Raw genomic sequence first — 27,084 nt, 5'->3', positions numbered from 1 at the left:
AAGGCCTCCCCGAGGCCACGCCCCTCAACCCTCAGATGAGAACCCCAAAGCCCAGAGACTGGGGGGTGACTTCCCCAAGGTCACACAGCATGTCGCTATGGAAACACGTCGCTATGGAACTAAAACTCAACCTCAGACTCCCAGGTGGGGTGGCTTCCACTCCGCTGAGCCCAGAGCAGATCCCCCCCATCCTACCCCCGGCCCCAAGCACAGTTCCAGGGCCAGAGTTGCTGAGATGGCAAATAATTTATATCTCTGCAGCCAGAAAACACCAGCCCTTGGAAATGCTCTGCACACGCGCACGCGCACGCACATTATCCCTCTCCTTCTAAGTGAAAAATCAGTAGCCGGCTGTCAGCTTTATTACTAATTACGCAACTACTTTATTGCTGGCATTAAGAAAAAAACTGAAGGCTAAAAATGTCCGGGAAAGACTTAATTTAGTAAACAGTTCAGAACAAAGTATTTGCCGCGGTGGTATTTCTTCACATTAGAATTCGCTCCGGGTGATTCAAACCTCCTCGTTGACTATATTATGCAGCTTAATAAAGTTCCCAGGTTCACGGAGAATCCTCTTCGCCCTGGAAGGTAATTGTGTTTCGGGAGGTGAGGGTGAGGTGGGGTTGAGGTAGAATGCGGGTTGTGGGAGGAGGGTCCTGGAAAACACAGTGGGGAGAGGGCAGGAGAGTGAGTGCCCTGCTGAGCTCTCAGTGGATGATGGACAGACAGGTGGAAGGAGGGACAGAGGGATTGAGGGAGGGATGGATAAATGGAGGAGACGCTCCCAGCCGAATCACCGGATGGTTACACAGCTTAGTCAAGGAAAGGGAGTCGCCTAAATGTCCCGACCCGCGGGACAACAACGGGGGGCACGCAGGAACCACCTAAGAGAATGAATCAAACAAGGAACGCGGAAAGAATGGAGGCAAGACAAGGTTCTGATCAAGCCTCAGTTTTATTCTCTGAAATGGCTGTATTTATACAGCAGAGACAAAGGGGGGCAGGGCCGCTTATGCAGGGGGGTCTTTGGTATGGCAACACAGGATTGACTAATTGCCAGAGGCGGTGTGACATTCCAAGGTGCAACATTCCAAGGCTGGGCTATCTAGGGGGGAGGATCAGGAAGGGTAAGAGGCAGGAAGACAGGAGATGCTAAACCCCAGGTTAATCTTATCTTCTGGCCAAGCCCTCAGGGCACCGCATAACTTCTGCTAGAAGGAACTTAATTCTATTTCCTTAAGACTGAGTTGCTTGCCTCAACTCTGCAGGCTCCCAACACCTAAACTTGCCATTGATAGAAAGGAGAGAAGGTCGGTACCACTGGCTTTTTGTGCAAAAGGGCACCTGCCACTTCTGTGCGCACATCACACAGGCGGCTGAGACGGTGAAGCATCTGCAAGACGTGAGGCCGAGAGGCAACTAGGGAAGGTGGGCGACTTGCTGAAGGTCACACAGCTCAGTAGCCATGGAAAACCTGGACCCCAGGCTTCCTGGTATCCCCTTTCCTCCCAGATCCCCATGCTGCGTCTTCTCTGGGCACATCCAGGTTCCTCCTATGCCCAGCAGCCAGGTGAGCATTCTTGGTGACGTTACACTGTGCCACCTGCTGTCTGAGAGAATCCCCGCTTCCCATCAGGCCTGCCAGGCCTCTTCTGTCTCAGTCTCCGTCTGCCCTCTCCCTCACCAGCCTCGGGTCCCCCTGGCCCTGTTGCCAGCTTGTTCCTGCCTCAGGACCTTTGCTCCTGCTGTTCCTCTGCTGGGGGCCCTCTTCTTCCATCCCAGGTCCCCACGCAAGTGTGACCTCCACAGAGGCCTCCTGAGGCCTGGCCTGGAGGCGTCCCCACGCCCACCCCGGGCACGCGTCACCCTTCACTCCACTGGCTTGTTAACATCCAGTATGATGCTCTCATTTGTGCATCTGAACGTTTCCCTGTTTCTTCTCAAAGGTTGCCCTGAGGACGAGGACTTGGTCCCGCTGGCCCTCTCCTGTTCCCCCAGCGTCCAGAGCCAGTAGCCAGTCAGTATTTCTCACGTGGATAAGTGAGCTCACCGTCAGAGGGCCGGGTTCTCACACCACTTCCCGGGACTGAGCCAAGAGCCCTGGGTCTCAGGATGGACTCTAGTCCCAAAACTGCCTCGAAGCTTCAGTGAGACTCGGACAGACACCCACTTCCCTGAGCCTCAGTTTCCCTTTTTCCCTGTGCACTAACGGGAGGGGCCCAGGTGATGGACAGCCGTCCCAGTTCCACCCCTCTCCACCCCTTTCTCGCCACACTATTAAGGGGGACAGGCCAGGGACCCGGCCCCCGGGTGCCAGGCTGCTGCACAGTCAGTGCTGGGCCTGGAGGCAGATGCCCGGAGTCCGGGACAAGCGAGGACCTGTCCTGAGTGCCATCGCGTCTGTGTGAGGCGCCTCGGGGGAGCGGCTGGCTCTCGCTTCGGCAATTTCCTCGTGAGCTGGGCTGACACTCCTAATTATTGTTTGGAAAGGTTTGGGGAGGTCCAGTTAATGGATTACATATTTCCTTTCCCGACAGGGCACTTGTTCAGTCGTGTTTTTCGTTTGTCCCCTGAGAGGTTAATGTTCCCGTGCGTGTCGAGTGCTTTGTGCGGACCATGGGACTAGAGCGCTTCAGAATTTCCCCCCCGCCCCCCAGCTCACCCCCCCCCCGGGGGCTTCTGAGCACTTTAATTGAACTTCCCCCGACCTTTGAGGGTGATGAGAGAGCCAGGGCCCTGGGATCTGAGGCCTGATAACCATGCCAACACCTACTGTGTGTTAACAAGCTCCTACTGTGTGCCCTGCCCGCTGTAAGCACTTTACTCGGACAGTGGTGGGCAAACTGCAGCTCACGAGCCACATGCGGCTCTTTGGCCCCTTGAGTGTGGCTCTTCCACAAAATACCACGTGCGGAACACACGTACAGTGCAATTGAAACTTCGTGGCCCATGCGCAGAAGTCAGTTTTCGGCTCTCAAAAGAAATTTCAATCATTCTATTTGGCTCCATTGACTAATAGTTTGCTGACCACTGGACTCATAAATCCTCCAGATGCAGATGCTGTTACTATCCTCATTGGTAGGGGGAAGTGAAGCTCAGAGAGGTTAAGTGACTTGGCCGAGGTCAGAGGCGGGACACAGGCTCACAGCCGCTGCTCTGTGAGTGTTCTGGGAACTTGGGGTGCTGGGATGCGGGATGCAGGAGCCCCAGCACCTTGGCGCCGGTGCAGCAGGTGGGCAGTGAGGGCTTTTCTCTGCCAGATGCTATTCGTGGTGACGCCGGGCAGGACTTGGAGCCCGGGCTATTTCCTTGGTGAAAAATGAAGGCTGATTTCAGCTCCCTAAGCTGCAGTGAGGATTGTAGTCATGCTTATTTTCAAAACCCCTTATGTCTAGCTCACCGTGGTGTTAAGTGATAACAATAGCTGAACCCCCTGGCCGGCTGGCTGGGTGTCCTTCCCTGCACCGAAGGTGGTGGGTTCAATTTGTGGTGAGGGCATATCCCTAGGTTTCTGGTTCGATCCCCAGTGGGGGTGCATATGAGAGACAACTGGTCAGTGTTTCCCTCATACATTGATGTTTCTCTCTCCCTCTCTCTCCCTTTCCCCCTCTCCTCCCATCTCTCTAAAATCAGTAAAACACATTGAGAATTTTAAAAAGAATAGCAGACTCACAGGTGCTTGGTTATAATATACTTCCAATGTGCAGGCCTCTTCCATGTATTCTTCTGTATGAGACACATGTTATACCATAATGTCAAATGATGACAGTAATAATAACAATAATGGAGGGTAGAGGTGGTTGGCTCACAGGAGGCTGTCCTCCCTCGCCCCACAAGGTCACCTGCCCCCATGGTCTCAGCTCCTCTCGTCACCTTTCCCTGGTGTGACCACCCGCTGGAGGGAGGGGCCAGGTGTGAACCCCCCCCTCATACCTAGGGAGGAGACAACCACTATCAGTCCCTTACTGCAGATGGAGAATGAGGGCCTGGGAGGGTCAGTGTCTTGCCCCAGTGGGACTTTGGGCAGGTCCCTAGCCTCTCTGAGCCGCATACCTCACTTCCTGGACCTACTCCGGTGGCCATTCCATCCGCTGTGCTAGCTTATAGTTGGAAGCCTGCCTCCTTTTTGCCTCTGCAACGTGCCCACAGAGGAGGTGAGTGATGAGGTCTGGGCTCAAGAGCAGCGGGTGGAGGTGCTGAGGTCTGACAGAGTGCATACAGGGTGCCCTGGGAGGGATGGAGCTGATGAGAACAGAGCGGGCCCAGCATGCGAGGTGATAAGGAGAGGCAGGCAAGGAGGGTGCCGCCTGGGCTGCGTCTCTGCACCATTAGCTGTCCCTGCTCTGTTCCTCCCTGCTTGCCCAGGCGGTGATGCCAGCCTGCGATGCCAGCCTGTGAGATGGGGGCGGGGAGGGCCATGAGGAGGCCTTGCCAGCTGCTCTAGCTGCTGATGGGACGAGGGGGCCCCTGGTCTCATTATCAATCTCTTTAGATGCCACTAAACGCCCCCATGCTGCCCATGGCTGCACGCCTCTCATCCTCTGTGCCACATGCCCACCCCCAGCCCCAGAGGCCACAGAAGCTGCTCCCACTGCCTGGCCAACTGTTTCCTGTGGCATCAGGGTACAGCAGGCGGACAGGAAAGTGCTTAGACTAAAAGTCCGGCTCAGAGAATCGGGACACACGCACACACCCCGGGGCCCACCTACAGTGCAGCTCTCCCCTGTGGCTCCCGCTAGAAATGAGTCTCCTGTCTCCTGCCCGGGCCCTTCTCTGGCACCCGGGAGGCCGCCCGAGGCTGCCGATGGCTGTTAGTGGAACGGGTGGGTGAACGGACTGACCCAGCAGACCGGCTTGCGCGGGGCCAGGGATGGTTCTTGGGAGATTAAATGAGATCACGCTTAGTTAGGTTTCAGCGCGGCGGGTGCTAACTCTATCAGTGTTAGCTCTTGTATTAATTTCTTATTGCTTCTGCCGCAAAGCACCATAAACCTGGGGGCTTAAAACAATATAAATGTAATAGCTCAGAGTGCTGGAGGCCAGCAGTCTGACATGGGCTCCCTGGGCTGAAACCAGGTGTGGGCAGGGCTGACCTGCTTCCGGAGGCTTCCATGGGGGGTGGGGGGGAGCAGACACCTGTTTCTCGGCTTTTTTCTTTTTTTTAAAGAGAGGAAGGGAGAGGGTTAGAGAGTTAGAAACATCAATCAGCTGCCTCCTGCCGGCCCCCCACTGGGGATGTGCCCGCAACCAAAGTACATGCCTCTGACCAGAATCAAACCCAGGACCTTTCAGTCTGCAGGCCGACGCTCTATCCACTGAGCCAAACCGGTTTCGGCTATTTCTCGGCCTTTTGAAACATCTGGAGGTGCTCACATGCCTTGGCTTGGGGCTCCTTACAGCAATGGCATCACTCACCCTCTGCTTCGGCCACCACATCGCTTTCTCTGACTCTGCCCCTCCGCCTCCCTCTCTGAGGACCCTGTGATTTCACGGGGCCACCTGGATGGTCCAGGGTCATCTCCATGCCCCAGGATCCGTACTCACATCCACCAATTCCTTTTGCCATATGCAAGGTCCCACTCCCTTCTTCCCGCTGTATCTCCAGATCGCTCTTCAAGGGTCTGGCGCACAGTAGTGCTCAGGAATTCCACGTGAGCACCTTGAAGGCAAAAGCCCCTGTTATCGATCCCTGTGCCCCAGCTCTCTGGGGCTGGGCTTGGCAGGCTGGGGTGACAAAGGCCTTTGTTGAACTGAGCAGACTCACTAGGTGCTGTGTGGGACCAGGAAGGAGACCACCTGGGCAGAGGAGGGAGGACCAGGGGAAACCGGTGAAAGAGAGGAAGGCGGGGCCAGCTCAGGGAGGGATTGGGCTCCTGGTGAAAAGGTGTTTTATTTGATACCGGCTCAGTGTCATGGAATTGGACCTTGGTGATGAATAATAAAGCTGAAACAAGGAACGCCGAGCAGGAGGTAGCAGATAGGAGTCGCCCTGGAACTTGGCTCCTGGCCACTCAATCCCGCCTGTGTCACTAACTGGGGTTGGGACCCTAGGCAAGTCACTGCCCCTCTGTGCCTCAGTTTCCCCATCTCTAATGGGATGCTAATAATAGCACCTACTTGGTGGAGTGCTCGTGAGGCTTCAACGCGTTGGCAGAGCTCCTAGAACTGGCACAGTGGTGATTGGGTGCTAAGCCCCTCCCGGGGATGGTGGATCCGGCCACAACCACCAGCACCGCGTACTGAGTGCCTGTGAGCAGCCAGACAGGGTGCTGGGTTGGGGAGACGCGGGGAGCAGCTGGGCCCAGGCCCTTTTCTTAAGGGCTCTCAGTGACCCGCTGGGGGCGGATTATTATTGCTCCCATTTTATGGGTAAGACAACCGAGATCTAGACCTGTTAAGTGCTGGAGGGCGCATGCCCAGGAAGCAAAGGAGTTGCTGTTTAAAACCAGGCGGCGTCTGGTCCTCTGCCTGTCGCCTCTCTGACTCAGGCCCCAGGCCCAGGCCCACATCTTCCTGGAAACCTTGGAAACGGCTTGGAAGCCGGGCCTTCTCGGGAGCGCTTGAACACTTGGCTCCGATCAGATCGGGCCCCTGTTGTGACATAACTTTCCCCATTCACCATGAAGCTAATAAACTAATAAATTAGCCGGGATGAAAATATCATCGGGCAGGACCGCGCACTAACGCGTTGCCGTAATGACTCTCTCGGCTGGGGCCGATTCCTCACATTTTGCCTTGGCCAAGTTTCCCAGGCTCACCGTGTCCCTAATAAGGCATAACTCACTCCATAAACATTAAATTGACTTATTTATCCTAAATGGCAGCGGAACTGAAAACCACCTTCATAAACCTATTCTCCTGCCCCTGCTTCCCGGGGAGCAGAGCCCCGCGATGATTTTTTTTTAAACCAAGACAATGTCTAGTCTGTTCACCCGGCCTCCCGCGGCCTGGCCTGGCTGGTGCTCCGACCAGGGCTCCAGCGAGGAAGAGCTGGCTCGTTCTCCGAGGCTGGCGGAGGTCACCCTCTCTGGATAACCATGATTCATGCCTAATTAATGGAAATAATGGCGCTAACGCCTGTGAGCGTGTGTGCCTGGGGCCCAGGGCTGGGCTCTCCGAGGCGGCCTTCTGTGTATGCTATCGATTAGCTTAATCCTCGTGATAAGCCGGCAAGGCCTTCCTTGACGACTCCGCTTTTCAGAGGAGACCACACAGAGAATGACTGGGAGCTGGGCTGGGACCCAGGCAGGTGGTCTGAGGCCGAAGTCTTGGGCCTCACCGCGGTACTCCTACCGCTTGGCAGACTAGCCCCCATGATGCCCCAGGGTGGGGGCGCAGCTAGGAATTCCGGCTGCGATGAGACGCAATGCTTGAGTTGTGGGAGGCGCTCACAACCTGGTGTGTATATGTGGGGGAGGGGGGACCATGGAGATCTGGGCACCTGGACAGTGGTTCAGGGGCTCAAAGGGTCCTGCTCCTGCTCAGTGTAACTGTGCATATGAACCCCTTGGCCTTCCCTCCCAGACTCACAGGTGGGTGAACCGTCGCTCCTTCCTCTTTCTCACCTTCCTGATACTCACCGCATCGCTTTACATTGGCAATTAGAAGGAACGGCTGGTGGGAGGATTCGGCTGTAAGTGAGCGTCCTCTAAAATGCTCCAGTCAGCCAAGCCACGGCTCACTCTGCCTTGTCTCCACTGATAAGGGGTGTGTGTGTGTGTGTGTGTGTGTGTGTGTGTGGTCTGTTTGGTTAAACAGGACTGTTGGACTGTTTCTGTTTTGAACTTGGTGAGAATCCAAGATGCTCATTCCAGGAGCTTGAACTCAACGGGGCTCAGAGTGGGGACTGGCCCTTACAGGTGCTGCCACCCCAACTCCTCCATGGAAGGATCGACTTTGAGTGCAGGTGGCCTCATCTCTGCCCCTCCCCCACTCAGTCCTCCTGTAAGTCCTTCCTCTCGTGGGGCCTCACTCACAGACCAGGCACTCCCAGGTCAGAGCTGGCCAGTAAAGAGTTCTGTATAACTGACATAGAATGTTTTTCAATTGAAAATGTTTTCCATTAAATTTAATGACAAGTTTTGAAAATCAGGAGATTTTACATACAAATCTTTATTTATTTATTCATTTATTTCTTTATTTATTTGCTTTAAAAAAAAACACACACACAACTGAATATGTGACTTTTCTACTAGTTATTCCCAAATTATAGCAATCTACTGCTATAAGTAGTGACTGGACTCCAACCGGGGAATGGCCTCTCCATTCCCCACAGCCCACACCACTCACTACTGTCTATGTTAGGGGTGTCGAACTCAATCAGAGAAGGGGCCAAAATCTAAAATCCAGCCTAAATCGCGGGCCGAATGGTTTACTGAACAGTCAAACTGTCATTGTGATGGAAACACAGCGGAGTGCAGTGATGACAGCGCGTTGCGGGCCACATTGCAAGGCCTGGCGGGACGGATTTGGCCCGTGGGCCTTGTGTTTGACACATGTGGTCTATGTTATATCAGTCAGAATTAGTTTGGGCTGTGTGAAAAAAAAATTAAAAATAAAAATAAAAATAAATGTGTCTTAAACTAGATAAAAGTTTATTCTTCTTTCTCCTAAAATATCCATGTAGCATGTTGGGTATTCCTTGGTGTCAGGGACTCAGGCTCCTTCCCTCTTGATGTCCAATAAGCACAGCCTTCATTCCCAAGTTTACCTCAAAATCTAATAAGGCTGCTCCAGCTCCAGCCATTAGGACTACACTCCAGCCAGAAGGAAGGGGGGAGGGAAAGAAGAGAGACTCACCTCCTTTCTTAAAGACCATTTAGGAAGTTGTACATAATATCTCTACTTACATCCCATTGGCCAGAACACAGTCACATGGCCATCCTGCTGCAAGGATGACTGGGAAATGTAGTCTTTAATTCAGGCAGGCATGTGTCCAGTTGGCCAGGGGTTCTATGACTTTGCAGACAGAATAGCTATTGAATTATTTAACTTCCTTACACAGACAGTAAAGCCATGAGGAGGAGAACTTGTCTTTGACTTCGTCTCTGAGCTTCTGTTACTTTATTATTGGCAATTTGCATACTGTTGTTCACCTCATAAAGTTCTTAGGAATTCACAAAAAGATGATGGATGTCCACATGCATAGCTAACTGGGTGGCACTTAATGTCAGTTCAGTGATTGTTGGCTCCATCCATTCCTCCCCCAGATGTCCACTCCTCTCCTTGCATCTTTTCTAAATGTCCCCTCCTCTGACCACCCTGCAATTTAAAATATAACCGTCCCGCACCCTCCCTCCCCCCAACCCATCACTCTCTATCCCTAGCCTGTCTTAATTTATTTTTAAATTTGTTTTGTTTATGATCTGTCTTCCTCAGCCCATAAACAAGAACATTAGCTCCATGAGGACAGTGATTTTTGTCTGTACTGCTCACAGCTGTGTCCCCACCAACCAGGACAGACCCTGGCACAGAGTAGGTACTCAGTAAAAACACACGGAATAAATGAATGAATGAATGAATGAATGAATGAATGAATGAACGAACGAACGAACGAACAGATAGATATTCCTTGAGTGTCATCCACATGCCAGGCTCTGTGCTAGGTGTGAGAGGCAGGGCAGAGAATGAGATATCTTCCAGTTTCCACGTCCCCGTGGCATTGAGCCCAAAGCCGAACGCCCGGAGATAAATACCTATTACCTTGGATGGGATCTCGGTGCCAGCAGGAGTCCAGGCGTTTTAATTTTGTTTTGACAAAGAGGCTGATGGGAGAGGCTGGCTGGCTGGCTCCTCTGCCTCGCATCTGCTCGCAGTCCCCGGCGCCCTGGCCTGACCTTCCCTGCTCTCAGCCGAAGGAGCTCAGGACAGTAAAGCGTAATTGGCCTGCCCTACTTTTTAAGAGAGCCCAGATTGAAGGATTGGGGTTTTTTTTTGGTAGACTGACCTGTTTAAGAGCCTTAAGAGGGAGCTGGGAGTTTCAATTTTCCACTGCCAAAGCTGGGCCATTTTTAGCTCGGCTTTGATGAAACAGCCGGAACCAGGTTCGGCCCTGGGTCACCCATCAGCTGACCTGGTTGGGAAAGGCCTCCTGGGGGGCCCAGGCCCAGCTGCAGGCTGTGGGGTGTGTTAGGGCTTTAATCCCAGCCTGGTGATTGGTCCTTCCCTGTCACGGGGCCATCCCAAAAGAGGGCGTGATCTCTGGCCACTCTCCATGTTCCTGCCTCTCGATGGGCTGCTGGAGCCAGCCAGCCATGGGCTCCCCACCCCAGCTCTGCACACATCAGCTGCAGGGCCCCAGACAGATGGCTGGGCCTCTCTGGTCCACGAGGTTCGTCATTTTGATCTCACTGGGTGGTGGCAGTGTCAGTGGTACTAGGTGATAGAATGCCAGCTCAGACATTGAGGCTATGTCCCCCGATTCTCTCCCTGCACAAAGCTGGGCTGACAGCACACTTGAGGGCCGGGCTGGCTCCAGCAGAGGAGGCTTCTCCAAACTGGAACACTCAGGCCCGCCACTGCCAGCTCTTCTAAAGGTCAACAGCCACCACTTCCAGCCTCTTTTCTGACCCCTTTGTCAAACTGTGATGGAAGGGCTTGGCCCCAGGCTGGTCTGGTCTCCCACGAGAGGTACCCAGGTGATAGATTTGCGATGGCGTGGGTGCTTGCGTCAGGGAACAGGTGGTCATTGCAGTGGGAGAGATCTGCTCTCAGGCACCAGGGGCACAGCCAGGCCTGGCACCCAGGGCCTCATGTCACGTCAGCTGGCAGGAGGCCCAGAGTGGAGATCGTGGCCGACCTCAGAGCACCCGCTCCTCCTGCTTCCCCTTTATCACTCTTCTTACTCCGCGGGACTTGGTTTCCATCCTGCCCCTGACCGGCGACCTTGCAGAAGCCCGGGTCACTCCCACCTCCAAAGGCAATGAGCATGGGGTTCAGGGCATCCACTGTGGGGCCGGCAGCCAGAGTGCAAACCCCAGCTCTGGCATCCTCTGGCTGAGGGACTGTCGAGTTCTAAACCACATCCGGTGCCTCAGTTTCCTCATCTGTGAAATTGGGGTGATGGCAGGAATACCTACCTCGTGGGATTATTATAAAGACTGAGTTTAAAGAAGGGGACACTGAGGCTCAGGCACTAAAATAACTTGTCCCAGGTCACTCAACCATAGCTCTAGCTGAGAGTGTCCGATACACAGAAAGCTGTTTATAATTATTAACTAGTGGCCTGGTGCACAGATTCGTGCACATTGAAAGGAAATTAATTAGAAGAAACATTTTAATATCGCTATTCACCCTTTCTCTCTAATAGAAGCATCAACCAAATTCATGATTGACAATGACAGATTGAAACACGCGTGCAATTGGTGCCAGCGAGAGCTTTATACGTATTGCATGTGTGTGAGGCAATGTTTGTTTTTAAATTGCCAGTGTACGTCCTAGGTATAGGCCGGTGGGTCAGTCGGATGGTTGTATGGGCGGATGGTCGGTCACTTAGCCTTTTACACATACAGATTATCATTATCATTATTTCAGATGGCTTCATGGAGTTTGAAAGAGATCAGAGTTCATGGTGCCTCACACAGGTCTGGCATGAAGTAGGTGCTCAGTAAACCACTGACATGCAGAGGGGAAGGAAGCATACACACTGTACCCTAGAATCCCTTGGTCCAGGGGCCTGACGCTGGCCTTGAGCAAGACCAGAGTGATCAGCGGTGCCAGGAAATGCAGGAACCCCGGGACAGCCACCTGCCATGCCTCCCCCCTCCTGCTGGAGGCAGGCTTGGCTCCCAGGGGCTGGGGGCCTTCGTAATGCCAACTCCCACTCACTGCCCCATAGAGAGGCAAAGACAGAGAGATTCCTGTTAAAGAGCAAAGCAACCACGAGGGACAGAAAGGGGGCAGCGGGCAAAGCCATGTGCCCTCAGCATTACGGCCTCGCTTCTGGTTGGCACCCTGCCACGCCTCCTGGCCTGAGTTTCCCTCAGCCGCTGCCTGGTGTCTAGTCGCCCACCACCCATTCTGTCTCGGATCACAGGCCCTCATCCCTCCCTTTGCTTGCTGGGCCTGGGATAGCGTGAGGTAGAGGCAGCATCCTGAACCCCTGGCCCCTCCCACTCATTCCTGCCTCCCAACCAAACCCTGAGTTGAGGAGACTGACTGTGAGGGGCTAAATGGATCAATCAGGATGTGGAAGAGAAAGTGGTTTCCATGGCAGCGGTAAAAGATGGAGAAGAGAGGCCTGGGGAGGACCGGGAGGAAGAGAAGAGAGGAAGGGGTCAGAATGGGAGGGGCAGGGGAGGGGGAGGCAGGGAGCCAGAGAGAAGGGGAGTGGGGTCAACAGAGAGAGACGGAGGATGGGATAGGAGTGGGATTCAGGGCCTGAGGCTCAGGTGGGAAGGGCGGATGGCACAGTGAAGGGGCATCCAGGAGGCCAGAGCGGTAGGGCCAGGGACCCTAAATCTGTCACCACCCAGGGTCTGGGTGCTAACTGCCTGGGCTGAGTGACTGAGGACCTCCAGGTGAGGCTGTGTTTTCTCTGGGAAGTCATCGCGGGGGACAGAAATCTGACTTCTGAGAGGTGTTTTCTCACGTTGGAAACAGGTTACCGCACTTGCCCCTGGGGCAAGCGTGACTGCCACCTCTGAGGCAGCCCTCTGGTGGGAGTGAGGGGGCCTCCACAGGGACCTCCCTGGAGCCTCAGAAAAGGTTCCTGACAGCCATGGTGCAGAAGCCCAGGCCCAGAGCCACAGATGACCCCCTGAGCCCCCGTCCTCAGAGACTGGGTGGGCTGGATGAGTGCCCACACCTTCCAGTTCAGCCAGAAGGTCCATTGGGCATGAAATGCTAGAATGCAGGAGAGTGGAGAGCTGGGTGGGGGTGGGGGAGGGCGGGCGGGAGAGAGGCAAGCCCCGTCCTTTGGAAAAGTGAGAGGGACAGAACGGGGCTCACCTGTGTTTCACCCTCCCCTGTGCCTGTAAGGAGGGGCCAGCCAGAGACCGCAGCTGTGGGCCCTGATGATAATGTCTACACTCAGGGGTGGCACTGCCAATCCCGAGTCTGGGCTGGGCAGGGCCTGAGATGGCACAAGGATCCCTGGGCAGGGGAGGGATGGCTAAAGGGAGGGGAGCTGGGGGGGGGGGCAGGAAGGGTCTGGCATGTTCTGCAATTTCTCCCTCTTTTGCCACCCGTCTTCCTTACCCCTCCCTCCCAGCCCTCAATGTGATTGGAAGCCACCGGTGTTTTACACCCACTGAGCAGTTTCATGATGGGAACCGTTTTCAGGTTGAAAGGGGGATAAAAATGACGCTAATGGCTTCTTAAAGGCCCTGAGAAAGGATGCCAGGCAGTTTCTGGAAAGAACGGTGAAACCACCGAGGGAGGAAGGCACTAAAACTCCGGGTGCTGAGGGAGGCTTCTTTTTTTTTTTTTTTTTTTTAATATATTTTTTTGATTTTTTACAGAGAGGAAGGGAGAGGGATAGAGAGCTAGAAACGTCAATGAGAGAGAAACATCGACCAGCTGCCTCCTGCACACCCCCTACCGGGGATGTGCCTGCAACCAACGTACATGCCCCTGACCGGAATCGAACCTGGGACCCTTCAGTCCGCAGACCAAACCGGTTTCGGCAAGGGAGGGCTTCTTAAATAAGCAGGTTTTATGGCTGCCCAGGCCCCCCTGCCCGGACCTCCCCTCCCTCCCCCCCTCCCTGGGCCCCCTGCCCTCCCAAATAGAGACATCCTGTCTACCTCTCATTGTGCTGCTCAGAGTTCTCACAGTTTTTTATTCTTTTATGTATTTATTCTTTTTATTGATTTCAGAGAGAGGGTGAGAAAGAGAGAGAGAGATCCATGATGAGAGAGTATCATTGATCCGCAGCCTCCCACATATCCCCACACTGGGGATCAAGCCTGAAACCCGGGCATGTGCTCTGACCAGGAATCGAACCAGGACCTGGTTTATAGGTCGAAGCTCAACCACTGAGTCATGCCAGCCAGGCAAGCCTGCCACCGTTAGACTAGCTGGACCTTGACTGGCTCCCCAGCTGGGTATGTGTATGTGTGTGTGTGTGTGTGTGTGTGTGTGTGTGTGGCTGGAAGATGGTGGGGCCCCAGTTGTGGGCTCCCAGGCCCATGGAGCGGGTCCGGCCTGCCCTTCTGCTTGGCCCTTGGAAAAAGCTGGACCCAAACTCCCCAGCTTAGTGGGGGGGAAAGAGCACCAGATATCCCTGGCTTGTTGCATGTTAGGTTTGAGGCATAGGAAATTGACCACTAAGATATGTTAAAGTAAAGTTTATTCCCCAGTAATGAGCGGGACTCATTACGGAGGTAGAGAAATCAGAATTAAAGGAGTGGGAGAGGAGAAAGACCCCGCCAGGCTGCCTCCATAGATGGACATGGAGAGAAGCAACACATGGCTGGTCCGGGGAGTCTCTATTAGGGGAGGAACAGGAAAGGGTTGGACCCAGGGTGGAACAGGAAGGGTGGGCTCCAGGGCACTTTGGCACGTGCTGATTGGTGGTTCAATGTCTTAGGGATGTCTCTGTGGCAGTTGTCAGTAATGTCATAACTCCGCCCACCAGTTGGGGGGAGGGAGGATCCCACATTGTGGCTCCACTTTATTAAGTCTTCCAGCTCAGAGCAGCCACAGTTGCAGTTCAGTGAGCACACGCTATGTGCCCCCTCCCCCTGTGAAGGGCTCTGTAACACCATCACCGGCCCTCAAACCACCTGCCAGGGAGGGGGCGTGTCCTTGGCCCATTTCCCAGAGCCCTCTCGGGGTCACCTGGCCCCGTTTATCCTGGATGGGCCCTGACTGCTGTCTGGCCTGTGGCCAGTCACGCCTGTCTCTTTAGCTTTCTCATTTGTTAAATGTAAGGGAACAGCCATTCCGATCTGCCTGGAGCTGAGGAGTCCCTGAGACATGGAACTTTCCGAGCCCAAGCCAGGCAAGTCCTGGATAAACCAGGTTAGGCTGGGAGGTTGGTATTAAGGTAATACCGATTTTTAACAGTTTGTCCAGCGTCCTGAGGCCTTTTTAAAAAAAGTCCCGATTTTTAGAAAATGCCTCCTAAAGAGGGTGGATTATAAACGTTTGGTCCTGACCTTTTAAAACGCCACGGGACAAATTGTTAAAAATTGGGACTGTCCCGCCAAAAACAGGACTTCTGGTCACCTTATATTAAGGAGAACTGGCCTGCTCTATACACCCTGTGCCCGTAAAACGGTCCTTAGCTCAGGGGGAGTCTCCTTTCTCCGCCAGCATCTCCGCCTGGTACAGTCCCCCTGGCTCCACTCCTCTGGGGAAGCTCCTGGGAGGGTCTGGGTGGGGCGGGGCTCAGTCTGCTCCTGGAGAGGACTGGCCTGGCCATAAGGAGCAAGGGTCTCGGTTCTGTCGCTGTGCCGGTGGGGTTGAACAGGTGGCTCTTCCTCGAGAATATGGTGACGAGGGGTAGCTCAGGTCTTACGGTTTCAGGTGACTTTAGCCCAGTTCACTCCAAGTAGTAGGAGACCTTTTGCCCTTCATCTAAGTCAGTGGTGGGCAAACTCATCAGTCCACAGAGCCAAATATCAACGGTACAACGACTGAAAGTTCTTTGGAGAGCCACATTTTTTAAACTTAAACTTCTTCTGACGCCACTTCTTCAACATAGACTCGCCCAGGCCGTGGTATTTTGTGGAAGAGCCACACTCAAGGGGCCAAAGAGCCGCATGTGACCACTGATCTAAGTCAGGGGTACTCTGTCTGGCGAGTCAGAGCATAGACCCACCTCCGGAGGCCAGGAAAGATGGAGGATGCATCTTCAATTTCAGAAGCTGGAGGACAGGTGCAGGGTGGGGCCCGGGGGGCAGGATCAGCATGAGTTCGGTGCTGAGGGAGAAGGGAGAAGCGGGGTTAGTGTGCGGCCGGCTTTGTGGCAGCCCCTGGTGGCTCAGAGGGCTCCTTCAAAGCTGCAGAATCTGTTCTCAGATACTCTCCATTGCACCGCTCTCACCAGGGACATAGGAGGAGTCACACCAAGCTCTAGAATAGGGGTGTCGAACTCAATCAGAGAAGGGGCCAAAATCTAAAATCCAGCCTAAATCGCGGGCCGAATGGTTTACTGAACAGTCATAAACTGTCATTGTGATGGAAACGCAGCGGAGTGCAGTGATGACAGCGCGGTGCGGGCCACATTGCAAGGCCTGGCGGGACGGATTTGGCCCGCGGGCCTTGTGTTTGACACATGTGCTCTAGAAGAAGCCAGTGGGAGGGCACCGCCCAGTGTGTCTGGTGGGGAAGAGGGAGGTCGAGCAGATGGTGGGACTCATGGGGAAGGGAGAAGGGCTGAGGCCTGAGACAGAGCGGGCCACTGGGAGCTTGCTAGGAACTCTCGGGCCCACCCAGCCCTGCCAGCGTCTGCCTTTGAACCAGATCCCCAACGATTTCCTATCAATGGGTCAGAGAATGGGTGCTCTGGTTGGAGCCATGCTTCGCTCCCCAGTTGCCTCAGATTCAAGTTTGAGCCATGCTTTGCTCACCCGTTCCCTCCCAGGGTCTCCTACAGAGGAACCCATCCCAAGATAAGTCTAGGCCTAGACAAGGCCCTTTCTCGCCTGCCCCCACCTGTTTTCCCTGGCCTGCCAGTGGCCACCAATGCCACCCCAGTACCTGGTCCACTCCTGAGGGGTCCATGCCACTGCTCAGGGCCCGTGAAGGGAAAGCAGGACACAGAGAGGGCAGCTGGGGTGGCCGAGCAGGCGCCCCTGGGCCAGAGGGCAGAACATGCGGCTCCCAGCCAGGCTCTGCGAACTGTATGGGTAGGAGGAGGAGCAGGAACCTCAACATCCCCCTCCCCCCACCCTTTATCCAGAGAGCAGAGATCCTATTTCAAGTGTCTCAGCAGCAAACATCCCAACAGCACCCATCCCTGACCTTACAGCCACTTTTGTGAGCTTTGCCCTGTGGCACGCTGTACGTGTGGCCCCAGCATCCAGGGGCGTGACCCTGAACTTGGAGGGGGAGCAGGTGTGTCTGAGGGGGGGGAGCAACAGGGGCCCGGCCTGGGGGGATGTGCAGACAATCGGGGAAGCATGGCAAACAGTAAAACTTCATTATTTCCCACTTGAGAGCTCTCCAGCGGGGCCTAGGGGGAGCAGGCGCTGAGCTAATAAGATTGCAGGGGGTGTGTTTAACCTACTTGCAAGAGAGAACTGTTTCCTGGCCCCTGAGAAGCTCCGTTCCCAGGCAAACAATGGTTACACAAATGAACAGGCTCTCTGGTCTCTTCATTAAAGCGGTGCCTCAAAGGACCCATCGCTACCTGAATCTCCTTCATTAGCCCAGAATGAGATGCTATGTATATAAATGGAGATGTCTGAATCACAGAATGCCTCCTAAAGAGGGTGGATTATAAAAGTTTGGTCCCCACAAGCCTTCTGATTCCACTGCTTTATTTCACAGGAGAGGTGAGGCCACACACCCTTCTTTCCCTCCGTCCCTCCGTCCCTCCCTCCCTCGGTCCCTCCCTCCCTCCCTCCCTCCCTTACTCCTTTTTGGGTCAGAACCAGATCTGGGAAGGTCTTGAAATCAGACTGAGTTTAGGCTTAACTCTCCAGCACGTGGATATCAGGGGAAGGGAAAGTTGAAGCTGGAAAAGGACCGGGCCAGCCTCACTGTCAGGCTGGTGGCAGGGTGGAGGAGGACAGAGGGAGAGCAAACAGCAGTGGGAACCTCAGGCAGAGCAGGGGCGGTGGAGTGGAGGGAAGGCGATGTCCCACAGCCCGCCCCCTCCTCTGAGAGAGGGTGGGAAGGAAGAGGGTCTAAGTCCCTGCCCTCGGCTGTCAGGCGCACGCTTCTCTCGGAGCCGCGATTTTCAGCGGGTGCGCCGAGAGAATGTTTAAAACGTGCGCAATCTGACTATTCCGTCAGGGGCGCTGACCTCTTTTCTCTTAGACTGTCAAATTAAAAATAATGACAGCAGCCTCCACAACAGCCATCGGTGTGGATGAATCCAAAGTACACCGATTTCTTTTGTCAGGTCGGAAAAAAAAAAAAAAAAAAAAAAAAATATATATATATATATATATATATATATATATATATATATATATATATATATATATACACACACACAGTATATATATATGCCACAGAATGTTAGTAATTGGTTTACGTGTGCCATGAGATTAAAAACAAAAAAGGTTGAAAATCACTGACTTAGAGAAATCCCGTAGTCCCCCCCCCTCTTACCAAGTCTTCTTATCCCTACTGCACCCACAATCCCAACAGGACTTGTTATTTGGGGTTAAAGCTCACTGCAAAGTAGGGGGGAGGGGTGGCAGCACTTGACTGAGAAGGAATGGGTGGGTGGGAGGCCGAGCCCTGTGTGTGAAAGACAAAAACTCATAAAAGGCTGCCCGCACACAATCCCTTCAGCAGCAGCTGGACAGCGTCTTACAAAGTTAAGCCCACGCCCGGCCTCCCACTCCTCGGTATTTCCGAGGACAATGAGCCGTGTGTCCACACCAAGGCCGTCCCCACAGACTCGGAGCACTGCTCTTTGTCTCCCCCACACAGCGGGGGTGGCCCTCACCTCCACCTGCAGGGGGCCAGGGAGAGAGGCGTGGGTGGCTGCACACACAGGATGCTGCTCAGCCATGAGAGGGCCCAGCTATTATGGATCATGGCAACGACATGAACGAATCTCCCAGTGGTGATGAAAAGTGAACGAAACCAAATGGAAGCATACCCATTCCATGAGTCATTGATAGGAAATCCTAGGACACGTGATCTATGGGGAGGTTCGGGTGGGAGGGATTATAAAAGGACACAGGGAAACTTTGGGGAGGTGTTATGTTCATGATCTTGACAATGGCAGTGGTTTTAATGGTGTATACATAATGGAAACGCTACACGTGTGCACACTTTATGCACAGTGTATTATCAATGATACCTCAAGAAAGCAATAAAGCCTAAACCAATTTGGCTCAGTGGATAGAGCATTGGCCTGTGGACTAAAAGGTCCCAGGTTTGATTACGGTCAAGGGCATGTACCTTGGTTGTGGGCACATCCTCGCTCAATGCAGGAGCTGCCCCCTGGTGGTCAGTGCACTCCCACGGGTGGAGCGCCACTCAGTCAGAAGCCAGGCTCATAGCTGGCAAGCACATCATCGGTGGCAGAAGCTTCTCCCAAATCCCAGCAGTCGGACATCCCCCAAGGGCTCTCAGACTGTGAGAGGGTGCAGGCTGTACTGAGGGACCCCCCGTGCACAGATTTCATGCACTGGGCCTCTAGTAGGAACATAAAGCCCGTCCTGTTTCTCCCCGTGGGAGGAAGCAGATGGCTCTCCTTACCTGAGGGGCAGTGAGGCTCAGAATAGAAATGTGCTCAAGAGCAGTGGAGGCCAACTCTGGAAGCAGTGGCTGGTACAGGAGGGTGGCAGGTACAGGAGGGTGCCAGGAGCAGTGTGGGAGAGGGGCTCCTAAGACAGTGCATGGATCGGGGTTCTACCAGGCTTGGTTTTGAGTCATGACACTCCCTACTCACTCTGTGACCTCAGTCATGTTACCTCTGTTCTGGGTGCCTCAGTTTCCTCATCTATACAGTAAGCACAATAATATTATTATCACTACAGAGTGCCTATTAGAGCATGACTTCTGTGCCGTGTCTTATAATAGGGTGGTGTCAAGGATCCAGTGAGACAGGGTAACGTGCTTGCTATACAAAGCCTCTCATTATAAGTATGAGCATTCCCCCAAAAGCTGCCATCCCACAAGGCGAGTATTATAATACCCGTTTATCAGATGGAGAAACCAAAGCTCAGAGAAACCAAAGGACTTCTCCAACTATACACAGCTAGTTGGGTCCAGGGCCCAGGGTGCCTAACAGCCTAACCAGGCTCAGACTGCTCCCACTGCCCTCATTCACACAGTGGGTGGCTGAACACCTACCAGGCTCACAGACAAAAGGCTAATACGCTTCCCTCGGAGAGAGACAGATGGGTTCACAATAAAATGAGATGCAGCCCGAGGAGGTGGAGAGGAACTCTGTTGGCACAGAGGTGGGCAGTCAGGGGAGCCTGCCTGGCGGAGGTGGCATCTGAATGTAGAGCTTACAATACAGACCACGTATGCGATTCTAGCCCATTGACTCTCATGCCACACCAGCTCTGAGCTAGGTCCTTGAATCATTCCACAGAATCTTCTCAACTTTCAGGGATGAGGTGGGGTCACAGATAGGCTTTGAAAGGTGGCTAGAAGCGTGCCATGTAGACAGCAAGGAAAGGTGGTCCAAGCAGAGGTAACCGCCTGGGCAAAGGCACGGAGGCAGGAATCAAATACTCGGTCGCTATGCGTCCACCTCCACCAAGGCTTAGCACGAGACGTGGCACCTCGTAGGCATACACACTTGTGCCAGAGGCGGGCAGCCCACAGCCCTGACCCCGGGCCTGGCAGAAGCCCCCGTGACCAGCCCTTGTGTGGCCTCAGCTGAGCCACAGGGGCCACGAAGAGAGCCAATGGGGCCCCCGCTATCTCTGAGCCCAGCTTTTCAAAACCACAATTACTCGCCCTTCAGAGCCGCTGTCAGAGTTGGTAAACTCGAGCCACTAACCTGCATTACACTGATCTCGCCAGAAACCTTTGCCGTTATTAATAGTTTATTGATCGCAGCCCATTGCTGAAGAGAGTAGGCCTCCTCCCCGGCCCCCTCGGGGCCCTGCTATCTGCGAAGGCCTTCTCTTCCGCATGCAGATCAATGCCACTCACGTCTGGGAAAAAGAGGTCTCTGGGCCGCTTAATCCACTTTGGAAGGAAAACGCTGAAGGCACAAGCTCAGATGAGGCACCGAGGCGGATTGGTTCAAATCAAAGCAGTGGCTTGGTGGCGGCTAGATCTGGAGATAAGAACTAGGATCTGCCTGAGGTGGGGAGGGGATGGCCCTCTTTTCTGCATCGGGGCAGGGGGGAGGGGGGGAGGGAGGGTTCTCCTTGCTCACACTACAGCCACCACCCATCCATGTAACAAATATTGATCGAGGACCTACCATGACGGTGAGCACTGTGCAAGGCCCGGATACACTGGTAAACCAGATCCTGCCTTCATGGAGCTTACTGAGCGTGGCCAGAAGGGGAGGACATTCGAGAGTCACAACATATCCAATTAAGTTACAATTTAGACAAATACCACTAAGGAGAGGGATGAGGACACCTGCTGTATCAGTTAGCTATTGCTGCATAACAAGCAGTCCCAAACTTGGATATAGTTTAAAACAACAACCATGTATTATTGCTCATGAGGCGAGGGGTTGGCGAGGCACATTCCTGAATGTGGCCTTGACTGGAAGGGTTGGGCCAATGAAGCCTCTATCTAGGTGTCCTCATCTTCCTTCAGAGGTTTGTTCTCAGGGCAGAGAAAGGGAGAAAGTGGGGGGCAGGGTGATCTTTTGAGACTTAGGTTTAGATTTTGTATGTCATCATTTCCACCACATACTGTTGGTCAAAACAAGTCTCAGGGCCAAGCAGGGGAAAGAGACTCCACCCCTAGACAGGGGGACTGCAATGACATGTGACAAGAGACAGGGATAAGGGAGGCTCCCATCCTGGTCACCAATGCCATCTGTCTGTCCGCCTTCCCTGTCCAGGAAGTCACTAAGCTAAGAACTGACTGCTCCTTTGTAACTTGAAGGCTGTGTCCAGGGGGAGAAAATGCCATCTTCTCTGGAAAGGAGAATGCTGCCAGCAAACACGCTGAATCCAAAAGGGAACGTGGCTCAAGTAACCTGTGGGTGTCACCTCAGAGGGACCCTGCTGGGATTCTGGGGCAGAAAAAGGAAAAGCTGGTGGCATCCAGGAAAAGTCTGGAGCTGAGTGAGCAGGGGCACGCAAACGTGGTTCTGACAATGGCATCGTGGTCGTGTGAGGTGCCAACGGAGGAGAAATGGGCGAGGGTGTGGGGAGTTCTCTAGTTTCTGTGCCATTTTTCTGTAACCCTACAATAATTCCAAATTAAAAGTGTAGGTGTTAGTAAAGGAGCTTGGCGCCCAGGGGTGATGGGAGGAACACCCCTGCAGCTGATGAAGGGGAGGAAGGCAGAGGTGTGGCTGGAGACCGCGTGTGCAGCCCATCTTGGCCAAGGTCAGGATCCTGGTCTTTACCCTGGAGCAGAGAGAAGCCTTTGAAGGGGGTCGGGTAGGGCAGCGCCATGAATGCCATTTGCATTTGAGACACGCTGGGTGCTGCCTGGAGAACGGGTCGGGAGGGCAATGGGCAGGGGCAGAAAGCCGGTATCTGCCCACCCCCCTGTCCCGGGGAGCAGCGGCATGCAGGGCAGGTGAGGGGAGGTAGATAGCTCAGGATCTGTTTAGGAGGCGGAACCTCAGGGTGTGGTCCTGGACTGTACCTGGGGAGAGAGAAATGAAGGATGGAGCCCAAGGTGAGACTCAGACCCTGCATGGGGCTAGGGAACCAGTAGAGCAACCATCGGAGGCAGGAGAGCATCTGTGTGAGATGCTGCCTTCCCCCCCCCCCCCCCCCCCCCCGGTCCCCTGAGCTGTCTTCTCTACCATCTGGGTCGTGTCACCCATACGTGTCACTCAAACATATTGCTTATGTTACTGTCGCCGGAGCGTGTCATCAGTGTAGCGATTGCCTAAACATGTCACCTGTGTCACTAGCACATAAACACATCTGCATAGATCACCTATGTGACGGCTACCCGAACAGCCCCACCGGAGTGCCAGCCGTGTCATTACCATCTGATTACATCACCTGGGTGGCTTCCAGCCACACGGGTCCCCTGAGCCCGAGCCGGGTTCTTCGCAGGCACTGGAGCATGTCCCCTGAACACCTGTCCCCACACAGGCACTTGGGCAGGCAGCCTCGATCCCTGACACCTATGAGTGTCACCTAAACATGTCATCTGAGGTGACTGTCACTGTCCACAGTGCCCCGTGGGGAGGCCTTTTTTTCCAGTCTAGCTGAGTTGCAAACAAAGAAAACATTTCCAGGAGGGGAGAGAGCTCCCTGCTGTTTCTGAGATCCCCGAAGGGAGGGAGGAAGAGGGAGGCAGCATCCCCCCACAAAGTTTCCCTGATGAAAAGCTCCCTGTGCTTTAAGTCTTTCATGACAGTCGGTGGACCAGATGTCAACCTCTGTGTATTCTATGTAAATGAAGGTGTTTGTTTATGCTAATGTGGGCTGGGTGGTGGGAGGACGGGGAGCTACAGAGGGGCTGGATCCGCTCAGAGAGACAGCAGCCATGGAAATCCAGGCTGGGGCCCAGGTGTGGGGTGGCGACGGGGAGTGGAGGGGGGGGCAGTGAATCACAGGAAATGGAGCTGGAAGACAAAAACATGGGGTACAGCAGAAACAGAGGAGGAAGGCGTAAATCTGAGGTTAGATTGCTCAGCAGAAGCAGATGGGCGAGAGAGAGGCTTAGCGGGAACCATGGAAAATATGTCCACAATGGGTGGGAGCGAAGAACTGGACCGGGGGGCCTCTCCCTCTTGGGGTGGCAGGGCTGGGATGGACACCCCAGCCTGTGCTCTTAGCCACTGCCCGCCCCCACCCTCCCCAGAGGGTGTCTCCCACAGGACTGTGGGGCCAGTTTGGTGGGAAGGGCCTGCTCTCCGCTTGGCATTTACTATGCATTTGTACATATGAGCTTCTTACCCCACTTTCCTGCTGCAGCAGAGAACCTCTGTTGGTGTCCCTCGTTAGAACACCATAATTGTTGGGGTTCTTTTCCCCAGCCTTACAAAGGGTTCAGCATTCTGGAGAAAGGGGCTTCGCATAGATGATTAAGGAGTTCAAGGACAAAAGATATTTTTGAAAGGCATTGGGGGATCAGAGGAGCTTCAGCTAAAGGGAACTGAAGACTTTCCCTTGACCAAGAACCTGTGCTTTTATTCTCACAATTTATCCTAAGGCAAGGTGGAAATATACACATCAAAGGGTAAGGTATCAAAGGGTACAGAGCTTTGTCAGATTGGGGAATAGCCTGCAGCTGTTCAGGTGTTTGGCCAACAGGAGGCAATAAAATGCCCTGAGCTATCTGGCAGAAAGCTGTTTTCCTATTCACGTTTGGGGGAAGTGCCATTTAGCCATTTCCAACAGGTAAACGACATATGTGGCTCACCCTTGTTGAGCCTCCCAAGTCCCATCAACCTTTTGATGGAACTCTTGTAATTACTACATGCTGGAATTTGTTCTTGGCAAACCTCTAAGAGCCAATCACGTGTCCCCACTGCTAAGCTGTGGCCAGAATAGACTCCCTGTTGGCTGCGTGACTGGACCCAGATAAGGCTGGAATTGGCTGGAGGACACACAGAGGTCCTGATGCAGCTACTACATGGCCTCTGACTGCAGGCCCTCAGGATGCAGGGATGGGAGGGGACAGGGCCTCTCCACGCAATGCCACTTTCGTGCCCACAGAGGTCTGGCCGGGACCGCATCTAGGTTAATCCTCACTGAGGTCCCAGGAAGAATCAGCCCCATACTTTAGATAAGAGAACAGAGGCTCAGAGGCTTAGCAGGAGACGGCAGGACTCACACAAGGTCACAGGGGCAGGAATTGAACTTGGCTCTCTGGACCCCGTCAGGGATCTCCCGTGCAAGAGTGGAGAAAGAGCCGCCCTGTCAGCATTTTCCACAGAGAGAGAACCATGCAGCAACTCATTCTTAGCATGGTCTGACCTGCACACCCCCTGAGGAAGGATCTAGAACAAGGATCATCAAACTACAGCCCATGGGCCAAATCCAGCTGTTGTTTTTTTAACAGCCTGTGAACTAGAATGTATTTTACTCTTTGTTTTTTTTCAATGATGGGAAATAGTAAAAACGGAAGATTTCAGGGCACAAGAAAGTATTTGAAATTCAAATGGCAATGGGAATAAATAAAGTTTTATTGGAACACAGCCCCCTCACTGATTCGCCCAGGCCCTGTCTGTAGCTACTTTTACTCTAAGCGACCTACATAGGTTGAGAACCGCTAGCAGGGTCGCCTAAGACCATCGGAAAACACAGATATTTACATTATGATTCATAACAGTAGCAAAATCACAGTTAGGAAGTAGCAACGAAAATAATTTTATGGTTGGGAGCAATGATCAGCTGCCTTGTCTCCTCGTCCTCAGACAGGAATTTTACTGCATTTCTTCTCAGATCCCAGACCTGGGCATAAAGTGGCAGTAAGGCAGCGTTCAAATTCCCCTCTTAGCTCGTGTTAGCCATTTTGTCCCCTTTAGAGCCTCAGTTTCCACATTTAGGAAACGGGAATTATGATCTGTACGTGCAGGCAGCCACGGAGGGGATGCCCTAGGCCGCAGTTCTGAGCCTGCACCACACACCAGGTGCCTCCTGGCCCGAGGCATCCCCAGGCCCCCTCGAGGTGGGCACCATTGCTGCCCAGTTCATGAAGCTGAAAGGAGCACAGACTTAATTTGGCTGCATACACCCTCCCCTCCGCCCTCTGAAGCTCTGAGCATGGGCCGCATACGGTTGGCATTCCATGAATGTGGCTCCTCCTCTCAGCCCAGCAGGAGCATTTGCTCAGCGAAGGCTGAACCATGGGGCTTGGGGGTGGCACCCTTTCAGCCCCGAGTCATGGGCCCTCACCCTGCTGCTCTCCTCCCCCAGGCTCCCCGAGGTCCGCGTCTCAGACAACGGTCCCTACGAGTGCCACGTGGGCATCTACGACCGCGCCACGAGGGAGAAGGTGGTCCTTGCATCAGGCAACATCTTCCTCAACGTCATGGGTGAGTGCAGGGCCTCGGCCCCGGCATCCCAGTGAGGAGCTGTGTGTGTGTGAGAGCACACATGTGAACATATGTGTGTGCATGTGAGTGCCTGGGTGCTCCTGCTCCCGTGCATGTGCACCGAGGAGCTGTCTCGGGCACCACCTGCTAAAATGCCTGTTGTGCTGGCAGCGGGCCCTCTCCTTTCCCACCCTCCACCTTGAGGTGTGACCGGTGTGTCCTTGCCACTGAGGACTTCCTCTCTGGACCCCCTTCTTCTACCAGCCCGGGTCCTCAGGGGCCGGCACCTTGGAGGGGCTCTGACACGCTGATGGGCACACATGAGGAAGTGAGGGAGCAGGCAGCCTCCCGCAGGGCAGCGAGCTGTCGCATACTCCGGGTCTCAGTTAGATGGGCGGGATGCAGGACGAATGGATCCTCATGGACCACCCAGACTCAGGCTCTGTGAGCCAGTGAGGACTCGGAGGGAGGGAGAGACAGGGCGCTGCGGGTCAGCTGCGAGAGCACCGTTCCAGAGCGGAAGCCGAGAGCCACACTCATAGAAGCACCCGTGGGGAAGCGCAGGGGATGGCGCTCCTCGGGGAGGACAACCAGGAGCCTCCAGGGGGTCTGAGACGTTGGCCCAGCGGGACGCACGCACACCTGCTGCAGGAAGAATGATTCTGACGCAGCCGCGTGCCCCTCCCCAGGCCTCCCGATCCTTTGCACATTGAGAGACAAAGTAGAAAGCACACTGGACTGGGTGTCGGGGCTCCTGGGTTCTGGGGTTGGCTCTGTGCCTCCATTTCTAATTTGCAAAGTGGGGATGCTAATGCTCAGGCCTGTCCCTGCCTCTGGCTGCCTGTGTCCACCCTGGTTTCCCCATTTGTAAAAACAAGGGCCTTGCTCCCAGTGGTGGCGAAGCCCCTTGAGTACAGATGTCCATGCCAGGAACTCTAGGGCTGGACACGGTCTCAGTTCCGGGCTCCAGTGCTCCCCCATTTTCTTATCAAATGGCATTTATCAGGGAAACAAAGCTTGCGGGATGCGGCAATCAATGGAAGCATAAAGGCACCGTGGGGAGCCGTAGCTTCTGGGGAAATTGAAAACCTCCAAAGGCCAGACCTCCAGGAGGACATTGATTCCCACGGAGGCTGCATGTGGAGCACTCACCTCCAGCAAGGCAGTCCGGGCCACTGGCTGGGAAAGGAAGGGCGGGCTGGGAGGGGGCAGTGAGGGGGGAGGGGGTGCAGCATGAGGAGGTTTCTGTAGGGTACCTCCTGTTACCCAGCAGCCATGCCAGCTGCCAGGCAGGCACTGTACTGTGCCCACTGAGTAGACCCAGGCTCAGAGAATGGAGGGGCTTGGCCAGG

At 54.2% G+C, this 27,084-nt stretch overlaps 1 protein-coding gene across 1 annotated transcript in view; it reads left to right on the top strand.

The window, feature by feature from the left end:
* The window catches only part of IGSF21 (immunoglobin superfamily member 21), a 201,469-nt gene that overhangs the window by 146,089 nt on the left and 28,296 nt on the right, over positions 1-27,084 (top strand). The window contains exon 4 of the mRNA XM_036447298.1: positions 25,614-25,732. Within this exon, the coding sequence (XP_036303191.1) occupies positions 25,614-25,732 (119 nt within the window). The remainder of the gene's footprint in view (positions 1-25,613; positions 25,733-27,084) is intronic.

The sequence above is a fragment of the Pipistrellus kuhlii genome, unplaced genomic scaffold (assembly GCF_014108245.1).
Source record: "Pipistrellus kuhlii isolate mPipKuh1 unplaced genomic scaffold, mPipKuh1.p scaffold_m20_p_2, whole genome shotgun sequence".
NCBI classification, from domain to species: Eukaryota; Metazoa; Chordata; class Mammalia; order Chiroptera; family Vespertilionidae; genus Pipistrellus; species Pipistrellus kuhlii.
Note: the sequence above shows the minus strand (reverse complement) of the source record. Positions and strands in the feature narration are given on the sequence as shown.